We start from the raw sequence: 27,147 nt of genomic DNA on the forward strand, positions 1-27,147 counted from the left end.
CTCATCTATTTATTGACGACACAGCACTCCAAATCACTGGATGACCTCTCCCAGTGGTTTCACGCGAGAACAAGATGGGAACCATGTGGAAACACCACAGACCAGCAGCGAAGCAACTAAAAGTAGTTCCACAGTAGTTCCTTTTGGTTTGTCCCTCTGGGAAGGACCAGGAGCCACTGCAGCAAAGTGCATCCAAGTCCTATTCCAACCAGGCAACCTGGAAACTTATAATGGTGATGGTGGTGAAAGCTGAAGAGAAGTCCAGGAGAACCAACAGCCTACCCCCCACCCCACGGCCAGTTCCTCATCAGTATATCAAACAAGGTGATAATGACTTCTCTCCATCCTGAAACTGAACTTGAGGCTGGACTGAATTAGATTTAGATAATTTCTAACATCCAGGGATCCCTTGAATTGAGCTGCGACCACATGCACCAAGCACCTTGCCTCAAAAGAGATTATGGGAGACTGTCTGTAAGTTGTCCAAAATGTTGTGACTTAGAAATAGTTTCTTCAACAAAGTTTTACAACAGCCTTGTTGTAGATTGTGGAGCTATATTCTCCATCAGTCTAAGGAGGCACTGACCACTATCTTTAAGTAATCGCCTTCGGTTGCCTTAAAGGCAAGGGCCAAGCCCTCAGGTGCTTGGCATCACAGTTCCAAGAATCGTGCTTATCTGCTCAGGCAGTACAAATTGTGATCACAAATTGATTGGAGTCACACTTTTCCTTAAGGATGAGATTAGGTAGCTTGTGAGTGCCCATCGAGGTCCCATCTTGGGGAGAGAGGATCTGGCCATAATAATCAATGACCCATCAAGGCTGGAATATTGTAAAACGGGATAAAGAATCTTTGCCAGTCACAGCATGATATTCCCTCATGGACAAACGTCCAGGGGCCACATGCCATGAGTGAGCATAGTCAAAACAGGTGGACATACCCACCCCTAGGCTGATGGATGAGATAAAAGTGCTCAGTGGAGACCAAATATCATTAAGAAGGGGTATTAGGGGTACTTTGCTAAGCAGAATTTGGCAGAAGTTTTTCTTTTGGCTGAATTCACACGAACTATTTCTTCTGATGGTGCTTCAGTAATGCTCCTCAAACAACTGTTCAGTAACCCACACATCAATTTCAGCTGACCACAGGAGGTAGAAGAGATAGTAAGAAAATACTTCTCAAGTTCTAATCTTCTCTTTTTATAGTATAATTTTTTTGCCATTTCTAGGTAATCAAAAGCATTTGTAAATGTATATACATTCAAAGTTATCCATGTTGATATGTACTTCTGAGTCTATTACATACTCTGCATGCTACATGTTTTCCTGTTAGTGAGTTTTACACAGTATTATTTGTTTATGGATTGTGATAAGTATGTTTTAAAAGTAAGAATACGTACAAGTATCCAAATGGACAGTACTTGTCACATACTATGGGTTTGCATTTCTTAGGTCGTGGGCGACACTGGCAGGTCTTACAGTTGTGGACATCAGTCTGGAAGCCAAAGGCACAATCCAAGGAACAATCTGACATGAGGTCAGTGCACAGCTCTTCTCCTGTGAAGAACACATGAAACTTAGCAAAAACCGCTAATAGTTATTCATATCAGAAATGCAGGCACATGAAGAATACTCTCCCCCCACCCGCGCAACACACCTCACAGAGTATGGTATCTTGGAATAGGTCATGGCAGCCTGACTGGAATCATGAGCAAGAACATTTCATTTTGATGCAGTTCACATTTGTGTAGACTACTAGTTAGGCAAATGTTTAAGAAAGCACAGGAGGGAGCCAACAGAACTAGTTGCAAAATGAATTTGCCTTTTCTGGAAGCAATAGATGAAGACAGTAGTTGTAGTCCAAAGACAACATTTAATCATAACGGACCTCTCTATTCAGTTAAGAGTCCCCACCCCACCCCATATCTTCTCTACTGCAGTTTCCACACATAAATTGCAAACTGCAGTTTAAAAATCATGCTGCTTCCTCAGAACTGGAATCTGTTGCAAAAGACCACCAAATAAAAGCTTTGGGTACATGGGTTTTCCCCTAAACTACATAGAAATGGCTTCCCTAGACTGCAAGTAGGGAACTTGCCTACATATACACCAATTAAACTAGTTATGTTAATGGTTAAATCAGCAGGAGTTTCATGTAATGCATTCAGAATTAGGCATCAGAGCCTTGCAATTCTGAAAGGGCTATAGAATCCTCACACCAAAGAAGTCTCTTATTTACAGATTTTCAAACCACTTGCTGTTGAAATTTACATAAAATCATCATATTTTTGTCTAGAATATATCCACAGGATTCGGAATAATACTAATAAGTGAGACCATTAGTACTTACCTGTGAAGTGTTATTTTTCATGCATATCATGAAATCAGGTGGGATGTGAGCTCCACCAAGTGGTTGAAGGCAGAAATTGCTGCTCAATTTGAAGAGGCTTCTGGTGCTTTGTTGTACATACAGCCAATTGTACGCAGATAAGCCATGTATACAAGAAGCAAACAGCAAACACAAAAAGGCAAACACGCAACAGTCCCTGCCTAGAGAAAACTAGAATGTGGGAAAAACTGGCAAGTTTCAGAAATTTTAACAGAAGGAGTTACGCAGCCAGTATAACCACAATAGGGTGATGTCCTGGTATCATGTTATATGTATGAAAAAGAACCTTCACAGGTAAGTACCAATGGTAACTTTTCTCTTGTGTATCATGACATCATGTGGGTCATACCCAAGCTGACCCATGTAGGGTTGGACATTAATAAAAGGCTGGCTACCTATTAGGGACAGCATGTTGTAGGACACACTTCCCCAAAGCTGTCTCAGCTGCAGCAAAGAAGTCCACCTTATTTTATTTATTAGATATATATACCACCCTTCATCAAAAGATTTCCAGGTGGTTCACAATGCATGCATTGGGGTTAGCCCAAGCGGCTGCAGTACGGTGCAGGAGCATTTAAAGAGAATGCTGCCCCTCTTTCGGGGATCCTTAAGAGACCAGAGATGGATGGAAGCGAATTCCAGCTGTAGAACTTTGCAGCACCCAGCAGCCCAATGTTATGGACCACCACCTATCTCAGTACTTTAGAATATGACCTCCCACTGGTGGCAGGGTTGTGTCAGAACTGATTTTTTTTTGTATTTGAACTGAGAGGAAGAAGAGAACATGCTCTGGAATTGCTGTTGTCCTCTACTCGGAGTTGTTGCCTATCAAAGTGTTGGTGCTGACCTTTAAAGCCCTAAACGGCCTTGGTCCAGTATACCTGAAGGAGCGTCTCCACCCCCATCATTCTGCCCGGACGCTGAGGTCCAGCGCCGAGGGCCTTCTGGCGGTTCCCTCATTGCGAGAAGCAAAGCTACAGGGAACCAGGCAGAGGGCCTTCTCGGTAGTGGCGCCCACCCTGTGGAACGCCCTTCCAGCAGATGTCAAAGCGATAAACAACTACCTGACATTCAGAAGACATCTTAAGGCAGCCCTGTTCATGGAAGTTTTTAACGTGTGATTTTACTGTATTTTTGGTTTTTATGGAAGCCGCCCAGAGTGGCTGGGAAGGCCCAGCCAGATGGGCGGGATATAAATAATAAATTATTATTATTATTATTATTATTATTATTATTATTATTATTATCCCAGAAGGGGTGAGAGGACCAGACATATTTCCCTCTGAATGGACAAAAGGACTGAGGCAGTTGGTATGGGTGGTAGAACCAATGAAAAGGATAGTGATCTTCTATTTTCTTGGCCAAATGCATAGACTTCGTCTTGTCTTTAGACTATACTACGTCTGTGCAAATAAACAAGAAAAATGTTGAGGGAAAGGAAAAGTGGTAGGTGGCTAGATCAAGGGAGAAACAAGAACTCAGATTAACCACCAAGGAGACGGACTTTACTGAAAAGAAGCTACACAGACCCAAAAGATTGAACACACTCATACCTACTCCAGAAAATTACAGACAAAAAAGGCTTCTTCAAATTGAACAGATATTCCTTCAACCACTAGGGGGAGCTCACATGATATGTACAAGCAAACAGATGCAAACAGTTTTGAGTGACTAATAATGTACTACTGAAAACTTTTACCTTACTTTTTAATAGTATTGTAAATAATACACAAGTATTTTACAGCTACTAAGGTTGCAATCTTGGTCCACTACCTTGGCGCAAGTCCCACTGAATACAAGAGGTCTTACTTTTGAGTAAACAGTATTGCACTGTAAGGCATAAAGAAGCGATCCACAATATAAGGAAATGCGAGGCAAAGGCAACAGAAAAGGAAGTCGAGGTGAAAATGAATGGATAATAAAAATTGGATGTACCTGAGAATGGATGAAACAATGGATCAAACCATTATGCCAAAATAAAATACTGAGAAACTTTCTTAATAGGGTAGTAACTGCATAGTTCAAAAGGATTCTAAACGTCAATGTTGTTAATCTAATACAGTAGAGTATAGTAAGGGTACACTCTGATCTCCTGAATAGAAGAACTAATTTTCTGAATGAGATCAGTGATAATTCAGCTCCTGATCTCTGAATAGAAGAACTAATTTTCTGAATGAGATCAGTGATAATTCAGCACCAGTCAGATGCCACTGAGTTAACAACCCTCTTTTTCCAGAGTATGGTAATCAGAGGTACAAGACATCTGAAAATGAAAATGCCATTTTTAACTGTCATTATAGTCGTTGATTGATGATTTTTATAATCCTTTTTTAAAAGAAGATACATAAGCTTATGTCCATCACCATATCTTATGACAATGAATTCAATAAGGCCAAGGATATATTGCATCAAAAATACAGTAAGTATCTTGAAAAGTAAGCATAGTAACAGCATGTATGATATATAATCCATTAATACAGATGTCACAAAGAAAACAGTGTGGCTTTTCCAAAGTACTATGCAACACCTGACATGCAAAACTTCCAACAACATTAATGGCAAATTATGTCCCAATAACATTAAAGTCAAATTAAGATCCTTCAGACCACTTCTTCCAAATACAGCTTATAACTATGTGTGGATATCTTGCAAGTTAGTATAAATTCACATATATTCATAATACAGCATTATTACGCATTACAGCAGAGGCAAAATCTCCTTCCCAAATTGCTCTTGGTAATTTGGATGTGTGGTAATAAAAAATATTTTTACCAAATACATAATGTGGGATTAGCCATTTGTGCCTGCACACAGATTCTTCATACACAATGAAAATCCTGGACCACTTACTTCAAAGACTGTCTATTGAAGCTTGGGACCCAAGAGAAAGAGGAGGCTTCCTTCAACTCCACAGGCAGCTAGTGGCCTCCATTGCTTTTGGAAACCAAGAAAGTGATGGAAAAAAGTTTCACGTTCCACCTAGCCTGGAGGAAATGGAATGGGTCTTTTCAAGTGCTCAGGCAAGACAAGGAAAAGTCATTCAAAACTCAGCAATGAGATTTAGGAATGTAAGAACAGTATCCTGTGTTTTTCGTTGGTTGCAACTGTACTGCCATATTCCTAGTGTATTTCTGGAGCACTTATATATATAAAAAATAAGTCAATGATCTGAGAGAAACATACTCAATTCTCCTCATGTTTTGGACAGCAACTGCTGAATCAAATAAGTTCTTGGTCAGAACTGTTTTCCCAAAATGGTGCTAATTTCAGACTTTGAGAAACATCTATGAGGTATCCCCTTCCTCTTTTTAGATGGGTACTTTTATTATAGAGGGCACTTTGTTAACTGACTTCTGATGCATTACATAGTTTTTGCCGGTTTTAAAACTACAGTGTTTTATATTTGCATAGTTTATTGTTACTGGGTTGGATCCAAAGAAAAGTCTACAGAAGGCGACTCCTAAAAATATATTATAATTTAGTATAATATAAGTCATAATTATAAATATTTAAAATAAATAAATAATTACTTTCCTGCCCCCTCCTTTCCCTGGCAACTCACTGAAAAGTCTGTTCAAAAGGCGGGGGCGGGGGCTGGCTGTGGCTGAAGAAGTGGGCCGCAGCATGGGAAGTTAAAGGGAATCCCCCAGATTGGGCAGAGGCAACTTCCACAAGTGAACCGCTCACACTATTCAGTAGGACCCTCCAACCTGCAGGAGCAGTTTTTCACAGGCTTGCCTGGGGGAGAAGAGGAATGGTAAAATCAGCAGCAGGCAGCCCCCTTCTGTGGGCTTTTCCAGATCTACCCCATTATATTTTATGCCAACTGCTTTAGGACTGCATAGCTTCTCCATTGCTTTAGGCCTGAATTGGATATTTCATCCTAGGCCAAAATGCCAGGTATAAATTAAGTAACTTATTTTTTCTATTTTGCCTCATTTTTTATTTGACTTTCTTCTGGTTAAATCCTTTTACCAAATACTATCTCCCCTCTTTTCTTCTTGATCTTTCCTATTCTTTTTCAAAAGATGGCCAGGCAAAACAGTAAAGAAAGAGAATTCCACACTTAGTGGAAACTAATACAACTTGACTAAAAGCTGATGAATACAAATAGCAACCCACTTATTGGATATTATTTATGAAAGCAAGCAGAACTTTGAGCTACTTGTTCTTAAAACTCACCCAGCAAGAGATGCTGCTTTTCTTATTCCCATTTCCTTCCTTTTTACCACACATGTAAAAGGGAAGCCCAACTTGTATGTTGTACCATATTACTTGGGGACAAAAAAAATAGTAGGTACAAACTCAGTTCAGAGGGAACAGGCACATGCTGCTGCTACACTGTTAAAGCTCAGTAGGTCTTAGCCTAATAATTGTTTGTTAAGGGAGATAACCTGGAAACTCCATGTAAACCATTCTAAACTTCTCAGAGTGTGCAATATAAAGAAGCAAGCAAAGAAGCAAACAAATAGGCAAGGTTTTGCAACAACCTGAATATGTTATCTTCAGTTTGTGCACTCAGCAAAGTGCCACCTACTACTACCTCAGAAGGCCTATTAAAAATTGAAACAACACCTCCTCTTTGGGAACTTAAAATCCAAAACCCCATTGCATATGAATTTGTGAAAGCTAACAACCTGATAGTCAATTCAAATGTACAGAAGAAACACGAGAACACTGCAAGTTCACAGATATGTTAGTTTTTAGAATTTTCAAACTATGGTTTGTATGAAAATATTGGTAAGACAGAAAATGATGGTCATAACTTGTGTTGTACAAAATAGTAATGAGTAGCTACAGCAATAACCACATGTGATTTTAAAAGATAAGCTGTGAACATGTATAGAAAACCAGCTTATTATATCCTTAAGTGTACCTTGTTTACTATATGTTCACAACCATAAGGTGAATCACAGAATCATCATAGAATTGTGGAGTTGGAAGGGGCCTTGCAATGCAGAAATCTCAATGAAAGCATACATGACAGGTAGCCATTCAACCTTTGCTTAAAAACCTCCAAGGAAAGAGAGTCCATCACCTTCCAAGGGAGACTATTCCACTGTTGAACAGCTCTTGCTGTTACAAAGTTCTTCCTGATGTTTAGTCAGAATCTACTTTCTTGTAACTTGAAACCATTGGTTCAGGTCCCAGCCTCCAGAGAAGGAGAAAAGAAGCTTGCTCTATCTTCCATGTGACAGCCCTTAAGATATCTGAAGATGGCTATCATATTTCCTCTCTGTCTCCTCTTTACAAGGCTAAACATACCCAACTCCTTTAATTGTGCCTCGCCTCATAAGGCTTGGTTTCCAGACACTTGATCACCCTGGGTGTCCTCTGCACATGTTCCAGCTAGCATTCTTACATTGTGGCACCCAGAACTGGACACAGGACTCCCAAAGTGGTCTGACCAAGGCAGAATAAAGCAGTACTGTTACTTCCCTTGACTTGGACACAATCGTTATGTTGATGCAGCCTAGTACAAATTGTGTATAAACATGTTGAACAAGGGGCTCAGGACAGAACCCTGGGGCACTCTACTTGTCACTTTTTTTTATAGGGTGGCAGGGAACCATTAGTAGTCTTTAGGTTTGGTCAGTCAACCAGCTACAAATCCACCTAACAGTTACCTCACCCAGCCAACATTTTATCACCTTCTCCACAAGAATATCACGGGGAACTTTGTCAAAAGCCTTACTGATATCAAGATACATTATGTCCACAGCATTCTCCTGATCCAACAAGCTTGTAACTATCAAAAAACCAAACCAAACCAAACCAAATGAGATTCATCTGGCATGACTTGTTTTCGAGAAACTCATGCTGGGGTAATCACAGCCTCCTTTTCTAAGTGCTCACAAATTGACTATTTAATTATCTGTTCTGGGACCTTTCCTCATATCAACATCAAGCTGATCGGTCAGTAGTTACCTGGGTCTTCTCCCCCGGCTTTTTGAAAATGGGGTCAACAATTGCAGACCTCCAATCCACAGGGACCTCAGCAGTTCTCCAACAATTCTCAATGATTATAGACAAAAGGCTCTGAGATTACATCCATAAGCTCCTTTTGAGTATCCCTGGGTGCAGCTCACCAGGCCCTGGAGATTTGAATTCATTTAAAGTAGCTACATGTTCCCTCATCACTCTCTTTTCCTATCTTGGTCTGCACCTCCTTCCTTGTATCAATTATTCTGTTATCACCAGGTGGGGCACTGTTTTCCTTTTGCATGACGACAGAGGCAAAGTAGGTGTTGAGCAGTTCCACCTTCTCTCTGTCACTCAATAGCACTTATCCATATTCTCCACACAGAGGACCTACCACTTGTTTGTTCTTATTATTTTTAACCTCTCTTGTAAGTTGGCTACTTGTGCATACTCCTCTTTTGTGATTTCTCCATTTCTTATTCCATTTCTTAAAGATGCCCTTAACATCTCAGCTCATCCTTACAGCCACACTGGTTTCTTTAGGTGCCTCTCACCATTTTTTCTTGTTGGAATTGCCTGCATTTGTGCCTTCAATATTTCACCTTCAATGAGAAACTCCCATTCACCTTGAACTCCCTTTTTCTTTGAGTATTTCTGACCATGGGATCTCACCCAGTAGCTTCTTAAGCTTTCTGAAATCAGCAGTCTTAAAGTCCAGAGTGCATGTCCAACTACATTCAGCTTTCCCTTGCCTCTGTATAATGAAACCCAAGAGAACACGATCACTTCCTCCCAAGGTTCCCATGTACTTTCACTTCATTGATCAGTTCCTTCCTGTTGGTGAGGATAGTGTCCAAGAGAGATGACCCCCTTGTTACTTCTTCCACCTTCTGGGAAATGAAATTGTCAGCAAGGCAACTGAGAAATTTGTTGGGCTTTACATTATTGGCAAAGTTTGCATTCCAACAGATATTGGGGTAATTGACGTCTCCCATGATTCGTATATCTCTCGTTTCTGAATGCTTGGTAATCTGCTCTATCAAGGCACACCCAAGTCTTCAGTCTGCCTTGGAGCTCTATAGCAGCCGCACCCATTAAGGTCACTGTTGTTTCCCTCTCCTACAATTTTTACCCATAAACTCTCAATCTGTCTTCCATGTTCCAAGTCACAGATCTCTTCACAAGTGTACACATCCTTTACATATAATGCTTCTCCTCACTTCCAGCAAGGGAACCAACTTGCACTTGGGGAAGACAAACATGGGATAGGTGTTGCGGGTCACTGCAGCAGCTCCTTCATTGTCCATGTCTCTTGGGGCCCAACTGATGCATTAATTCCCATTTACTGGTGGCAGCAGGGACAACAAACCCTACTGAAACCAAAGGTATGGAGAAGTAGTGCTGCAGGGAGCTCCACACTCAGGACTGGTTTTTCATTTGGTGGAGGTAAAAATACAGATCATGTTCAACTAGATCAACTCTATAATGTTAGAACTGACATACATCACAGTATATTTTGCTAACCATTATTAGTTGTTTAAAAGAAATGCATTATATGGTAGAAATGCTAATGAATATTTCCTCCCCCAGCTTGTATATATTTATTTCTAAAGGTTTTTTGAGAATCACAGATTAAGTATTCAGCTACCATAAGCAAAGTGTAGTTCGAATATCAACTTAACAAAGAAAAAATTGCTAGCCTGTGCTTTCTTGCCTTTTATCATCACTGTTTATAAGTACAAATAAAACAAAACAAATTAAAGAGGTGGAGGAAACAACAGGACAACTAGTCATGATGCCAGGCAAGTGGCCAAGAAGTAGAATTTCTGGGTCTGGGGGGGGGGGCAGAGAAAACAGGATTGCTCAAGAAGAAGAAAAGCTCCCTGGTTTTTGGCAAACTCTTAAGAGCAGGAGTGGATAGCATGCAGGTCACACTGAACCCACTGTGGGTTCCAATCTGTCCCATGAGGCCATTTCCCTCATTCATCAGCTGATTGGCAGTGGGACTGAACAGCCTTTACCATAGGTGTCATGGGGTTTGAAGACACTCGAACTCAGGACGCAAGGGAGAAACGTGCTAAGAGGAAGGCACGCTTGGCAAATCCACACCGTGATCGACTCCCGCCCGGAAACCAATGTCCCCATTGTAGAAGGACGTGTGGATCCAGAATTGGCCTCCACAGTCACTTACGGACTCATTGTTAAAACCGTGTTTATAGAAGACAATCTTACTTGGCTACGAGTGATCGCCAAAGAAGAAGAAGAAGAAGAAGAAGAAGAAGAAGAAGAAGAAGAAGAAGAAGAAGAAGGCGGCAGTGGGAGCATGCCCTGCGCCAGAAGTTGCAAGCAGTTTCCCTTCTGTAAACAACCCTGTGCTGCTCCTTGAACCGCTGGTGCTTAAAACCTTTAAACCTCTGGAAGTTTAAAGAACAGTGCAGGACTATTTAAAACCTCTTTCACAAATTTCCCTACATTCCTCTTCAAAACTCTAAAAACTAGCTATTTTTCTGATATTCAAAGAGTAGCACAGGACTGTTTGCAACACTGCCCAGATGTGCATTACATTCAGAACACTCAGGGCTTTAAAGTGCAGCATCTCCTGATGTCATAAGGACATCTGTGAAATAGGATATGGATAAGGATCTAGTCCACCAGTGAGAAATGGTTCACCATCCCCTGGACTGACCAGACAGAAGAGAGGGGCAATCAAAAAGAACAGCAAATGGCATTCCCTGTAGTCTGAAGCCTCTAAATGACAGTTTGTCAAAAGCACTGTCAGGGTTGGAAAGGAGGAAAATGCAGGACTAAATTCCTAAGTGCAATTATATTTACACTTGTCTATAATTATAGCTATAGATCTGTCTATGTTTTTAGCTTTTGTTTATTTCAATCTGCATAAGTACTATCACAAATCAGCTCTCATTGATCATTCTTAACCCCTTGAAAAGGCACTGCTGATAAAGTTACAGCTTATGGCTAATACAATCATTGTCGTACTTCCTTCAAAATCCTCTCAAAACTGACCTCTTCCATGAAGTATTTGGCACATCCCCTTAGTTCCCATGATGCACTAGAACTCAACGTTAAGCTTTCTTTATATATGTCCAACTAAAACAACCACATAATGCTTCCCTGTTAACTGCTCCCCTCAGTTCTTTTTATTAGGACTTGACCCCGAACATCAAATTTGCAATCCCACCAATAAACACTCCTTAGAGCACATGTCTGAAATCCAGCATTGTGTGAGTTGACTTCTGCTTGTGTATGGAGACCACTGGGTGTCAGTTTGTGGCTTCACACATTCAGGTCTAAGGTGGAATTTATCTTCCCTCATCCCAAAACCATCTCAGAAGAAAGCCTGCTTGAGAGGAGTTAATCAAGAGTCTAGTAAACCCAGACATTCATGAGGGACAGGGCTATCAATGGCTGTTCTGCCTCCATGGCTGGAGGGAATATCCTTCTGAATACTGGAAATTGCAATAGGGGAGAGTGCTGCTGACTCCCTTGAGATGAACAGGTAGCTAGCTATATGTAATGTGTGAATAGCGCTCTCTCCCCTCTCCCCATTTTCATGGGCACAGCAATGCTAACTGAACTGTTTTACATCAGTAAATCAGGATCACAAACACCTTTTAAAAAATGGTGGATGACCATTCAAATGCTCCCAAACTGTTTATAGAGCCATACTGACCTTTATCTGCAGGGTCCAAAAATATGACTGACAAAATTAATATCATATATATATATATATATATATATATATATATATATATATATTTCTGTTGCATAGATATTTCAAAAGGGTATTCTCCCACCATAAATTTATTTATTTATATATTTTTGGGAAAAGAGAACATGGTATATTGTGCATGAGATAGTATTGAAGACGGAAAAAAGAATGCAAAGTTGCTAAGAATGTTTTGAAAATGATTTTGGTCAACATAGGCTCTTCAGAATCACAATTCAGCATCAACTGTATACTTACTAGTTTTGCACTGGCAGATGCGACAACCATTTTGGTCTACTCTGAAGTCATAAATACAATCCATCTCAGTTAATGTGCAATTCACCAGAGGATAACACGTGGGTGGACCTATTGTGATGTATGTTGGCTCTAATGGAAAAAAAGGAATAATTTATTTTAAAATATGCACATGATAAGATCTAAGAGTCATTAATGGAAATGCTTATTCAAATGTGTTAAAATTTGGACATTGTCGGCTCTAGCCAACTAGAAAAACTTGACTACATTTGTAGCAGAACAGCATTTAATTGCTCAGATCCCATTAGCTATCTGCTTTGAAATCTGAAACTGAGATTTTTTACAATTGCTCTGCCTCCCCCAGTTCCTGCCGCTAACAGGATCTGACTTTATCTTTGCCATAATTTTGCTCAAGGTGCTAACTGTTGTTTTGTGCAACACACATGGTATGGCTAGGGACTAAAACCATTGTCTGCAGTGGAGAGCCTACCATATTTGTTCAGTGACTCGTAGTTTCAGCCCGCAACCAAACATATCCCAAAGCTAAGACCCGTCTCATCAGAATCCATCTTTCAGTAAACTTAAACAAAATAATTAATTTCACATATTATGCAAATGAGCTTGTGGCAATCACAGCTTGCTCAACTCCTTTAAAAGATTAACTGGAACTTAATGTGTTGGATCCAATGTTTACTTAAAGCATACAAAGATAAAACTCAACATCCATAAATTTGAACCACATGCCTGTATTTTAACTTTCTGTGGCTTGTTAATTACATTGAAGAGTATGCACACTAGACAGTACATACACAAATGTTGCATTCATAGATGGATGTATGGTGTGCTAAGCTTGCCTAGTAGGCAAGGAAATGCAGTCTTGTTTTGCCACCACAAATACTCTACACATACAGAAGTTCATTGGAACCAGACCATTATTCTTAATTTCAAATGAGTGTTCTAGTTCATATGATAAATTTCCAGACCATCAGACACAGAAATGTACATATTTTATATTGCATAGTATTTGCAAGACATTTTAGTGGCCATTTCTCACTATTTTTGTGAATACATAAAATACACTATGTGAACACACAATACAGATATGCTTTGTCAAGTTTGAAAGACATATGTATACACATTTCACCATGTTCTTTAAAACGCACATGACTGAGGTCTCAAACTGGCTTTTTCTTAACACCATTAAATTCATACATTCTATGTGCATAATTTCCTATGAATGCAATGAAAAAAATGCTGCCAAGGATTTGTCAGTAATAAGAAAACAGATGATTTTCGAGAGAAATTCAGAACGCCTTACATATTTGTCAGGGAACTGCCATCAGCTCAAAGGCGAGAGGCGGAAGGGCAGTTGGGTTACAGGGAGCCTCCAAAGATCGTGAGAAGCAGCACTTCCTCTGCGGAGGAGGGAAGCCACACCTCCAGTGGGGAAGGGATGCAGGGCTCGGAGGATGCAAGGGAGAGCCACAGCACCGAGCATGAACAAAGCCGGGAGTCAGGTCCCCCTTTGCCCACGCCCTCCCTGCGCAGTCATTTTACGCGCAGAGAGGGGAGGCGTAGGAAGGGGGTCAAGAGACTACTCTGCTGGAGAAAGTTTAAAGACCGCCCACTCCCAGATTCTGCTAGAGACTGAGCAGACATGGAAAAGAGTCAATCTGCATTGTGAACGTTTTGGACGGATAATAAAGCCTTGAAAAGACCAACGGGGAGTCTCGCCTGTTTGCTCTCAAGCAACCACGCCGGCACTCATAACAATATTTAAAGAACAAAACAAAAATATAAGTTATTGGTATTTGGAATCCTCAGATTCTGCAAAGACCAATGCCAGTGCCAAAACAGATTTGGTTCATTGAACTGATAAATGCTGCAAGCAATTTAGATGAGCTTGAGAATTCTATTAGATCTACCACAGAGGCACAACAAAGTGAAGCCAGCAAAGGCAGTTATTAGTGAAACCATTATCACTCAGAAAGGCTCTCATGTTTTGCTGTGCACTGTATAATTATTGTAAAAGAAAACCACTGAAATGGTGCAAATGTCTTATTTCTAATGTCACAGTAGTTCCAATAGATTTTAAATGAGTTTGAAATTTCATTCTGTTAGGCACAACATAAGTAGACTGACTCCACAAAGAAAATGTATAGTCCAGACAGCCATGATCAAGTGTGCTAAATCATTATTTTGTATTTGTGATTTCAGATATAATGTTAAGCTGAGAAGAGCTAACATTTTTAAAACCTTCATTTATGTAAACAAATTATTGCAAAATTGGATTATAATACATGTTAGAAAAAGCTAGATGCTAGCAAAACAGCTCCCTGTACATCTGAATGAAGTTTTGAAACTTTAGGTAGGAAAAAAAATCAAATTATTAACAGGGCCTTGGGGGGTCAATGCGCTTCTTAACTAGCAGGTGCTATGCCACATGTCCAATATGTGCGTTTCAGTGAAAAATCACAAAGTTTGATAAGGAAATCTTTCAGAAAACTTGACGAACAATCCTACCAGAATATGCATAGCTTAGTATTTACCTAAGACAAAGGTTTTATTATTCATAAAATTATTCATGGCATGCAGCTAGAGAATGGATATCCTTTTCCAAAAGGATATAAGAAGAGCCTGCTGGTTCATAACACTAGAATTCATGAACATCAGATGGAACGGAATGTTGGACAATTAAAAACATACTTCTTCATGCAGCACATAGTTATAACCACCAACATGGATGGCTTGAAAAGAGAATTAAACAAATTCATGTCAGATAAAGCTATAAATGACTACTAGTCATGATGGCTATGCTGTACCCAGAGGAGTGTTCTTGTGGGTTTCCCACAAGCATGGGTGGCCACAGTGAGAACAGGATGCAGCCATTGGCCTGACCCAACAGGCTCTTATTATGCCCTTGTGTTAAAAGCCTATTGAAATTTTAACATGGTGTTCATGAAATATCGAAATATTTATTTCAGTCTTTGTTGGATGCTGAGAAGAGACCTGAAAATAAATTTTAAATATTTTATTTATACATTTACATTGCTGTGCTGTTATTCTCAATTACTTCTTTCAACCCTTGAAAACGACAATTGTTTATGTTTTGCATATTCCTGAAGGATAGCTGTTTTTTTCTTGAATAATGTGTTAGAACTTCTGTAATGCCTGGCAGAAACAACTGCTGGTAGTTATTCATATGTGGATTGTTTATATATATATATATACTGCAGCTACTCCCATACAGATTCCAATTCTATACATCAATTTTTCTTTCTCAGAACAAGCTTATCAATAACTAACTTTTCCTATCCACAAAGGTAAACCCCAAGATAGAGTAATTTTATATGGATGCCTGAGTTTTAATAAGCTGCAAAAGAGGACAAAAGAAATAATTTCAGTCCCCTCCCTCCCCCCCAAAAAAAAATGCAGTTACAAAAAAAGGAGGGGGAAATCAGCTCTTTTCACTTCACTGAACAAGACTCAACAAATAAAGCTAATTCAGCTACTGCCAGGCTTCTAGCTATTTGAATAGACAAACAGTTAAGCTTGAAAAAGCACACATGGTCATGTGACCTAGGTTAGCCTTTCATTGCTGCCCTTGACAAACTGCAGAAGAAAGACTGAGTGCACAGATGACGAGACAATGGATGGGAAAATAACATTCCGTCTCTGTATATTTTAGATGTGACTCTAAACCGTAGAAAGATTTTTTTTTAAAGGGATGGAAATGGTAAAGAAGGCTGCTGTTGATATTACTGATTACTATTATATTTAAAGGTAAATGTAATTGCAACAGACAGCCATTAATTCATAGGAATTTCTGTGGAATAACACTGTGGTATTTAACAAACTATATCCCTGCGGCGGGGTGCGCTCCCGCTGCTCGGTCCCAGCGCCTGCCAACCTAGCACTTCGAAAGCACCTCCGGGTGCAAGTAGATAAATAGGGACCGCTTACCAGCGGGACGGTAAACGGCGTTTCCGTGTGCGGCTCTGGCTCGCCAGAGCAGCGATGTCACGCTGGCCACGTGACCCGGAAGTGTCTCCGGACAGCGCTGGCCCCTGGCCTCTTAAGTGAGATGGGCGCACAACCCCAGAGTCTGTCAAGACTGGCCCGTACGGGCAGGGGTACCTTTACCTTTACCTTTATACACCAGCATTCAGAAAGTCTATCGAGAAAATAACATTGACAGACTAAAGTTTAATGCTGAACTAGCTAAATAATGTTGACAGGTTTACTTGTCAGAATAAACAGCCAATGTGATGCCATTTTAACAAGTGACTCCACCAACTCAGCTGCATATATGTCTGTAACCACTGGGCAATTTTATTTTTTAGTTCATGAAGAATTAAAAGAATGCTCAATGTAAAGTTTCAGCTCTATTTTCAGTGTTTCCCTGGTATAACTGTCTACTGTAAACAGTTTGTCTACAGAACACCAAATTCATGATGTTATTATAGCTGAAATTGTGCAAGGTCTCCAAATAGTTACAAAATATTTGGTAACGACAATACAACATGCTACATTATTATTGCCTGCGAAGTCTAGGTTTCACATTACTGTACTGCAGTACAGTCAGAAGATGTGGAACCCTGCCCTTAAAACCAACTCAATCCTCTTACTTTGTGATCACAAAATCGCAGAGAACACAGGAGGCTTTTCTCCACTGGTCCTACAAGAACTACACTAGTGACCTGGCAACTTTATTTGTTGGTCCCTGAGTGTACTAAGTACTTACAGAAAAAATGAAGGCAGCAGTAGAAAGAGCCTTACTGAAGGATGACAGTTACTGAGGTGTCATGAGTGGGAGAAGAGTTGGGACAGCTAACCACTAGAAAATACTCAACTTCTCTTTAAATGCCTTCTGTATTCAGATTCTTTAGATCATGAAACACAATGTAAATACATGTTTTCGTTTTCTTTATGAACATGAGCTGTATTACCTACAACTACTAAATAATTTCTCTGCTGAGTACTTTCCATTTAAGAGTCCTCTCCTTTCAAGTTTAGAAGAAAGTGTTTAAAAGTTTCAAAATGCAAGGTGCATATTAGAATTACCTCAAATAATTTGTCCCCATCATCTAGATCATGTTCTGTCACAGTGAGAGAGACGGCATTAAGAAGGTGGCACCTCTAATTAGTGGCTTTTCAAAAGCTTCTACTCTCCTTACCATAGACTTTAGTTAAAACAATCTAATAATTCAATATACTCTGTCTTCTATAATAAGGACTGCTTGGTTAATTAATTTTTACCTGCCTACAGTGCCCAATGATTGCTTATTAGGGCACTGAGGATCAATAAGGTTTTGGTAGTCTATAAAAATTTTGAAATTGCTAAATGATTGGCATATATGCTTTGCATTATAAAACATTCATGAATATCCAAAAGAATTCAGATTTGGCAATGAATTGTAAAAATAAAAAAACAAAACATGCAGGAAAAGATTTAGCAGACAATACAGCGGTACCTCTAGTTATGAACTAGAGTTTCAGGTCCGTTCTTAACCTGAAACTGTTCTTAACTAGAGGCATGCTTTCGCTAATGGGGCCTCTTGCTGCTGCTGTGCCATCGGCACACAATTTCTGTTCTCATCCTGGAGCAAAGTTCTCAACTTGAGGTAACGCTTCCAGGTTAGCGGAGTTTGTAACCTGAAGCCTTTGTAACCTGAGCCGTTTGTAACTTGAGGTACCACTGAACTTAGGTGAACAATTTCTAAGATCTACTCATGCTGTCTGCCAAAAGATAGGAAGGGTAGAATGGCCACCCCATTCCAGAACATGATAGTCCATCAATATAAACCAAAAATCTTTAAGTGTTATGGTCCTCAAAGGAGCTGGACTTATTGTGGACCCCTTGTGTTAAATTCATATGACAGAGCAGGCAATAGAAAGTTAGTTCAATTTCTTGGATCTTAACTCCCCCACACAGTGTTCTGCTCATAGAATGGAGCTTCCTTACATCTTCCTTCCTAGCTCAATTCCTTTCCCCCACTGCCCCTGAACAACCCCTGGAAGCTTGAGGAGCCTTCAGAACAACAAGGGTGTGATCAGGGAGGAGATAGGAAATAAGCAAAAGTTTGGGGCCTTCCTTATATGCATGTGGAAGCTTCTCTCCTCTTATGCCTGGCATCTTTCTATCTAAGCCACAGAGGCAAATGATTCATTAAAATGCCTATATTATAGTTTATTAAAATGTTATAAAGATATGCTCAAGTGCACAAAAGTGTGCAGCTGCAAGGTTAGCTGATTAATCAAACATAACAGTCTGTTTTGCTCCTGACAAACCTGTTCCTTAATTAACTTTTTAAACTTCCATGTTCTTTGTGGAACATTGTCTTCCAAAAAAAGTTAAATGCTGCCTCCTGAGCTGCATAATATGAGTTTACTTAAGCTTCCTGGAAAAACATTCATATCATTCCAAGGGTGACTAAATGTTTTCCATCCTCATAGCTAGCATTCCAGACAGCTTTTCTTTTCCCCGAGTTCATTACATGAAAAATACCAGTTCCAAGTTCAGTGCTAGAGAATTTCCTTCCTGGTGCCCAAATTCCTAATGCAGAAACAACAAAGTAGTTTTAAGGCTGCATTGCTTGGTTTGGTCCTTTAATTAAAACTTTACAGAAGAAATAAAAGCAAAGAATTCACAAAGGAGGTGATATTCTACAGCAACAATAGAGGCAAAGGAAGAAACATGAAAACTCTCCCAACAGAGCAGACATGAGTATGGACAAGCCTGGAACAGAGTTGCATTCATTTCTCTTTTCTCTTTTTTCAACATATCTCCACCTTCTCAGCTTTTTATATGAAGGGCAACACAGATTCACCAACTTCACAAGATGCATATCAGTTCAGGAATATTTTCCCAAAACAATGTCTAAACCACTGGACTCCCATAGCTATGTATGGTTCAAGCATTGTGTGTCCTTTTTCAGAAAAAGGTGCCAAGACTGATCATTTGAAAGATCATGACAAAGTGCCACAAGTGAGAGTGCTCTTCACCATGGAATCCAGGTTCCAAAATAAATAACTAAATAAATTTCACCTGAGGTATCTAGCCAAAGGCCTGGCTCTCTGTGAAATCAATGTCACTGTGGGCATCAAAAAAGGAAAGTCAATCAGGAGTGTGGCTTGTTGCTAACCTATCACAAATTTGGCCTCTTAGAATTCTGAACAGCTGCAGAGCTAGTGCTCTGAAAGTATCTAAAACCACAAAAAACCTAAAAAATTTTTTGGGGGGAGCATTTTTTTGGTTCTCATATTCTTATTTTCAGAAGCATACATTTTTTAAATGTATTTTATAGTGGGGAGCCTGAAATAAAATTCATTTCTTTCAGAAACAATGTTGCTTTGAAGCCAATTCAGTCTTGTTGCAAATCCCTTAGATCTATGATCCAAAACTAATAATATTAGTGATGATAGTACTGAACAGGAAACAGGACTTGTTTTTTGAGAGAAATACTTTCCAAATAGAAAATGGAACATCTTCAGATACTTGGCACCTTCTCATTTTTTCACTCCTAATCAACAGTACTCAAACAACTACTAAGTTGCAATGGGAAGTACATTCATGAAAATGTTCACCGTCCCCCACTATGAAATACAGCCCCTTTTCATGGCATTTGTATTCCTGCAAGAAAGTGTGCAAAGCTGCCAGGAAAGCTTGGGAAGAATTACAGAAAGAATCACCCAGTTACCTGGGCAACAGAAATGTATCTCCTCTCTCTCTCTCTCTCCAATTCAGAGTGAGGGCAATGGGAGGGCTTTGTTTGCTTTCACTACTATTATCACATAGTCAAACCTGATCTGATGGTATTCAGAAGAGGTGTGCATAACAGAAGGAAAAACCAACATGCCCCCCTTGTCAGGGCAAGGGAGGCAATGTACCCTCATCGGAAACCAGCTGAATTTCAATGGCTGACTGCAAAGCAGTAGGGATGGAGACCTGAATCTGCATCTAGAACAGAGCACAAAACATTGGTGGGCAACGAAACTACCAGCAAATATGATGAAGCAGTGAAAATTTCTGACCGATAAAGATGTGTTTCTTCTTCCTCCTATGCAGAGTGTGAGAAATGGGAAGGCTTCATATGCCCTCAGGAAAGTCGGCACCTAGTTGCTCTGATGTTCACTATATAATCTGTGCCTGGCTGAGGTCACATACTCCAGTAGTTCCTCTGAATATTAACAGTAACTCTAGCACCACCTCGAAAATTAACACTAGAAAAGTTTTAATGCCAATTCTTAAAATGGTATTTTGCATTCTCCATGCCTTACCTTCACACATTGGACAGCATTCCCCAGGCACTTTTACGGGATTCAAGCAGCTCTGTCCACAGGCTGTGGCAACACAGTGAGATTCTCCATTGATACATTGGCAGAAAGTGCAGTCATCTTCCCTCCAGCGGTCACCGTGTGCTTGAATCTGGCCATTAGCGTAACACCCAGCAGGGTTACTAACGGGAGAAATGGAATCTAAAAAAACAACCCCAAGCCACATCAAAATGGTTCAATTTATTTGTAGTGTTTAATACATATGTTTTATTGATAATATAGCATTTTGAACATTCTGAGAGAATATCAACACAGGATTAAAAATAATTTATTACAAGACCACATTGATATTCATTACAACAGCAAGGGTGCACAGCTTTAAAAATGTCAAAAATGTAAATTATCTTTCCCAAATGTTATCAACAGTGAATTATATTTTTACAGAACTTTATGAATTGGACTCTCTTTTAATAAGGAAAACTGACAGAAATACTACATTTGCAGAAGATATATAAGCACTAGAGATAATTCAGATTATTTATAAAACTCTTGGGGTATCAAGGAAGTGAATAGCATCCTGAGCAGCCGTCCCAATTTCAAGGTTCTTTTGCCAGGAATTATGAGCTATTGCTTCAACACATTAAATAATACTAAAATATATGTCGACTTACAACTTGTGCAGGGGTTAGCTTCCAGGGACTACATGTAAAGCTGAAATCATGTATAGCTAAAACAAGCCCAGAACCACACCCGTGTGGCCATCCCAACCTTCCTGAAGCCAGTGTGCTGAGTGGGCCTTGCCCCCGCTGTAAAGTGGAGTTTTAAACTCTCTGGTTTGCTTACTGGGCTCTAGAGGTTTCACAAGATCTCAGATGGTCCTGTGAGATCTCATGAGACCTTCCCAGCGCTCAGTAAGCAAGCCTGGGAGCTTTCAAACTCTTCCCCTTGCATGCATTTAATTTGTGCAATCGCAGTTGGCTGGCCACCAAACATGTAAAGCTGTCATTGCTGAAGTTAAATACATCCAAGTTGTGAGTCGACTGTACTTTTAAATCAAATTCAAATAGCACCAGAGCGATAATAATAATAATAATAATAATAATAATAATAATAATAATAATAATTACCTTCACATACTGGACAGCATTCTCCTTCTGGTACATAGTATCTGTCACAATGTAGCTCACCACACTGTGCCGAGAAACAAATAGACACACCACCTTGGCATCGACAAAACCGGCAGGCATCCATTCGAAACATATCTCCATCATAATATTCCACACTATTAAATATACAAGCTGGCTTCACTTCTGAAAATAGCAACAACAACAACAAAATAACTTTTCATGAAGGTGCTTGGCTATAAAAAGCATAGTGACTTAACTCATGAAATTCTCAGATATATGATTATCTACTCCTTGGTAAAAAAAATAAATCTGGATTTTTGTTTCTGAAATGTTTCACGGTTTACTTAATATATACCAGGCTGAAAGTGCCTCAGCTGAAATTGCTCCTACTTGTGAAAGTTGGGGAACATGATTTTTGCTAATCCTACCTACTGTAGTCCTCCATGATACATCCTATTTTGTTCTGGAGGGTCCCCTAACATTCAGGAACGCTTTTCAGGAGGGACTTAAGCTTGGAAGGTATTTTTTTTCTGGATGGCAGCTGCATATTCTAGGGCATGTTCTACATCTACAATTATAAAAAAGAATGATAGTGACAGAAGAACTACTGGTGTACTCCAGCTACTCCATCCATCTATCAAGGAAAGAACCACTTATTTTGAACTTAGCCTCAGCTTCATCACGCCTGGGCTAGGCCTTTTCAAAAAGTCGGAAGACATTCATGGTGCAGAAAAAAACAACTTCTATATACAGCCTCTTTACCCTGAGGCCGTAGGGTGATATTTAACTCTCTTGTTTTAGTTCTGCTACCAGAGTTTGCTGGTGAACACCCAGCCCATGTTTTGTTTTGTTCAATGAAATATGACTGTTGCTGTTCATTTTACATTTTATTTCAATAAAAATGTATTTTTTGAAAAATGCTCATGACTATGCTGGTTTCACAGATATAAATTTTGGATAAATTTCCTTCATTGGATCAAATGTCATGGCAAGCCCCCACATTGCACAGAATCATTTGGCAGCACTCCTGCCCTTTTATCTGAGCCCAATTTATATGCCAAAACCCATTCTACCTTTATGTACTACAAATACTCACTTATGCCAGTTGAAACATATTGCTAATTATTGGTTGATAATTAACTACCCTAATTTTTATTTTATTTTTTATCAATTATCCTGGAAACATTCATATTCAAGAGTGGCACATGAAAATGAATTATTTTACCGATTCATCTCATGGATAAATTGCCTAAGAATTTTTAAATATTGTCTATTCTTAGTGGAAGCTAAAATACCACAGCGGCTTCAGGCCAAATTAGATGCAACATGAAACACCTGCTTTAATGTTGCATGTATACCTTTACAATTGCAAATAGCAGCACCAGGGCCCGCAATCAGGAAGTGAGGGAGGAGCCTTTTCCTGTGCCTGCACTGTAGCCCTGACCAAAAAAATGCCCTTTTGAATTTATTTACATTGGGAAGGCAGCTCCCACTTAGCCCAACAGGAAATTCCCTCTTAATGAAAATTTGTTGTGACTCTGACCCAGGGGAAGCATTAAGCTCTCCCTCCCTGTTGTGGTCCAATCCTAATTGGGGGATTCAATGAACTGCTATTTACGGTTTAAAAAGGGCACATGGACATTAAACAACATTAAACCACAGAATGTGTAGTGACACAGACGTCTCCAATTCAAGGTGGCTTTGGGCTAGCAACACACTCTTACAGCCTTAGCTTCTTTACTGGCAATAAAGGGGAAAATAACATGGATCGATCTCACAGAGTTGTTGTAAGTACTACTGTGATAATGTATACCTAGCACTTTGAAGACACTAAGGTGGAATCTACTCACATATTAAAAACATTCTGAAAATGCTTTTTTAAAAGTGTTTTTAAAAATACGCTGAATTTTCCATTAGGCTCACCATTGCCATCTATTGTCACATTGTATATTGCACTTAAAACATTTTATTTGCAGCTGTATAGCTGAGTCCTAAGATTCTGTATGAGTAAATGAAGCTTTCTCATTATGGAGTCAGACCATTGGTCTAACTTGGCACTTACACCGACTGGCAATGGCTCTCTAGATTTCAGACTAGTATTGAACCTAGCATTTTCTGCATGCAAATCATGCAGTCTATCACTCTGATTACATTACAAACAAACCACAACCCCTATTCACTCGGTTAACAGAAAGGTAGCAGATATATAGCTAAATGTTATGGGTACTGGGGTGTGACAAATAGTCCTTTGTCTCACAGCCTATCAATTTAGAATGCCTCATAATGCATAATCTTAATGATTTCAGAAGAGTCAATGTTTGCAGTGAAACATCAGTGCACCTTCTTACAACTTCTACACTACACTGCTGCCTGTGCCCCTTTCTGCTCAAGCAAACCCCAGATGTACCTGGAGCTTAGGAACTGTAGGTGGATCAAAGCAGTCCAAGCATCTCTGGGTCAGGAGTTACATACTTATGTTGTCTGGCAATTCTGTCTGTCCACTGGACCATCTTGGCTTTCATATATGCCTGGGGTTTCTTAGGGTTTAGCTATCTGTATTGACACTGAAGGGAGTTATTTCAGTGCAATGAACAGAAACAGAAAATATTTGATGGTACACTATTGGATTAATTAACAGAAACTGCACTACATCTGGAAAGTTACTGGAACTCAGAGAATGTTTTTAAAAGGCGATTAAGGTCTGTTAAGAGCAAGATAATCTTACTCCAACCATTTTAGAAGTTAGGAAAACAAAACAATTGCAGACATTTCTTTGCAGACAATTTCTGAAGGTGACTGCAGCGTCTTTTGATTGCTATGAACCCTGGATGACACTTTTGTATTTAATTCAGAAGGTTATCAGCAGGAAGTTCTTTTTCCTTCACTAAGCCATGTAGCACACTCGTGGGATATCTGTTGCCTAAATGTCCTACTTAACCTATCTTAAATCTGCTTTTGCGGCTATGATAATTAGTAGCTGCTAAATTCCACATAAATAATGTGTTTTATTCTGTAACACTATAGGCAGTTACCTCATACCAAGTCAGACCACTGGTCCATCTAGCTCATTACGGTCTACACTGACTGGCAGTGACTCACCAAAGTTTCAGGCAGGAGTCGCTACCTGAGGATTGAAGGAGGCACCTTTTGTATGCAAAACAGATGCTCTACCACTTAGCTACAGTCCTTCCAATTCTGCCGGGTGAATTTTATTTTACCTGATGCTACACTGCCAGCCCAAATAGTCATCGTAATACTGTAATTACCGTCAGACAACTTCTTTTGTCTTTTCAAAACAGGTACCACCACCACTGGGTGAAAGCCCACATTCCCTCTTGGGTAATTTGTTCAGAGCTGCATGCTAGTGCTGGAGAGGGCCAGAACCAAAAGTGAGTAAGCTAGAACCTCCCACACAATTTCTTTCAAAATCATCACCATCCCTCATTCTTTTTCTCAAGATCACCAACATCACTCCTTCTCCTAAGATCATATCCACCCTTCCCACAAGGATTGGATCACATTGCCATCTCCTGCTCCAGCCTGGCTGCATTGATACCATCACTACAGCAGCAGCCAGTCCACACAAACTTGGGAGACTTTCAGGATTGCTTTCTAGATCAGAAAACATGATTACAGGTAAACCTGAGACCAGAAATCAAGCCCTACTTTGCCCTCATCTACTCTTCCCCTCACAGTGTTTCCTTCTCTGCCAGAAAACACTAGGAGAAAAATCTAAAATTGCAAAGCACCTTGGTCTCCTACAGTGCTCACTTCATTATCTTTATCATTATCATCATCATCATCATCATCATCATCATCATCATCATCATATTCTCTTTATCATTATCATTATTTGGAGCATGGATTTCCCTCTGACCCAGGGGTGTGTGTGTATGTGTGAAGTTTCAGGAACCACCACTATGAGGTACTCAGCTTGCTTCCCCATCTCTGGCTCTTCTATATGAAAAGATTGTTGAGGATACTTCAGGAGCCATTACTTCAAGGCTGCCGGTGAAGCACACTTTTTCCACTGGTAACCAGTGGGTGGGGGCAATGAGTAGGCATAGGATGGAAGGGAATGTGAGGGGCTGTATCTGGCCAGAAGCTAGTAGATCTAAATTTAAATAAAGAACCTCTGTTATATTTATAACTTTATGACTTTGGATATAGAACCCCTAAAGGATACTGATTTTTAAACACATATTTGCACAGTAACATTCATTAAAGAGCGGTACATAGCATGAACAGAAATTTCAGGAAAAGAGAGAAAGAAAGAAAAAAATAATAATCCTTAACTGAGTTTGCCTTTTAAAGGCATAACTTCACTGTTGTTAGATCTATAGCCCAGTAGCATACTATACATTTATTAGTTTGAGTTGTTATTTGTATAGTAAACATTATTTCGGCAGTGGTGCTTTTTGTAACATAATTCTTACAATGAGAGTTATTATTCTATTATATCATTTTGTTTGTGATCTTTGATGTGTTTTTTATATCAAGCAAACAAAAGATGCTTCACTAGAATACCTGCATCTTGCCTGGTACTTAGGAAAAGTATATTAATGTTTACTTGGTTTACATGTTATAATTACACAGCATCTCAAAGAGTAATTAAAATAGCATGTGTCCCTTTGATTTTTTCATTCAAAATGAACTCAAAGATATGAAATGTAACAATATAAAGAGAGATGGCGGAAAACCTCAAAAATTCTAGAGATTATAGGCCTGTTCATCCTTAATGCTAAATCAAATCCTGGCTTAAGCATGAACGAGCAAGCATGTGGGCTCTCACAGTAAAAATTGTGGCAGCTTTGCTCTCTCTTGATCCTGCTGCTACTGCCCTAAGCCATGGTTTAGCTTAGCATCACGTACATCTAAATCTGGGTTTGTATCAATATCTATTGCCCAATGTATCATGGAAGATTTTACTTGCTCATCCTTTGTCTCTTAATCCAATAATATCTTATACATTTTAGACAGCACTTTAGCATTACATTCCAACAGATCTCTCTCCAGTTGTGATATTTGTTTCCCAAACCCTCGTTTCGTATCTTTCTTAAATACTGCATTCAAATGGTTTTAGTTTGTTTTAAACTGATTTGTTTTTGTTCTTGCCATCTGTCCCAGATTTAATTAAGTTTAAACTACTATTTAATTAATCTAATACTGAGATGCACAGACTCTGAACATTTATAGTAGTTTTGTTGATACTTATTATTATTGATATTTTGGGAACTAATGGGTCAAGGATAGCTAAACTGTGCCCCTCCAGATGTTGCTGGACTAGAAGTCTCATCATCCCTGACAACTGGGCATGCTAGCTGAAGCTGGTGAGAGCAGGAATTTAAAAACATTTGGAGGGTCATAGGTTAGGAATCCCAGTAGAAAGTAATGCATAACAGGTAATGCTAACATTTAGCAGTAAATCTCAGTAGTTAACTAGTAGCCCA

The 27,147-nt window shown here is 39.5% G+C and overlaps 1 protein-coding gene across 2 annotated transcripts in view; it reads right to left on the reverse strand.

The window, feature by feature from the left end:
• CRIM1 (cysteine rich transmembrane BMP regulator 1) overlaps positions 1–27,147 on the reverse strand; it is a 131,055-nt gene that overhangs the window by 17,033 nt on the left and 86,875 nt on the right. For both annotated transcript variants that reach the window (XM_079969474.1, XM_079969475.1), the window contains 4 exons: positions 21,698–21,880; positions 20,574–20,771; positions 12,297–12,425; positions 1,401–1,557 (listed from right to left, as the gene is read on the reverse strand). In XM_079969474.1, coding sequence (XP_079825600.1) covers positions 1,401–1,557; positions 12,297–12,425; positions 20,574–20,771; positions 21,698–21,880 — 667 coding nt within the window. The remainder of the gene's footprint in view (positions 1–1,400; positions 1,558–12,296; positions 12,426–20,573; positions 20,772–21,697; positions 21,881–27,147) is intronic.

This window comes from Podarcis cretensis (genome assembly GCF_951804945.1).
Source record: "Podarcis cretensis genome assembly, chromosome: 3".
Taxonomy (NCBI): domain Eukaryota; kingdom Metazoa; phylum Chordata; class Lepidosauria; order Squamata; family Lacertidae; genus Podarcis; species Podarcis cretensis.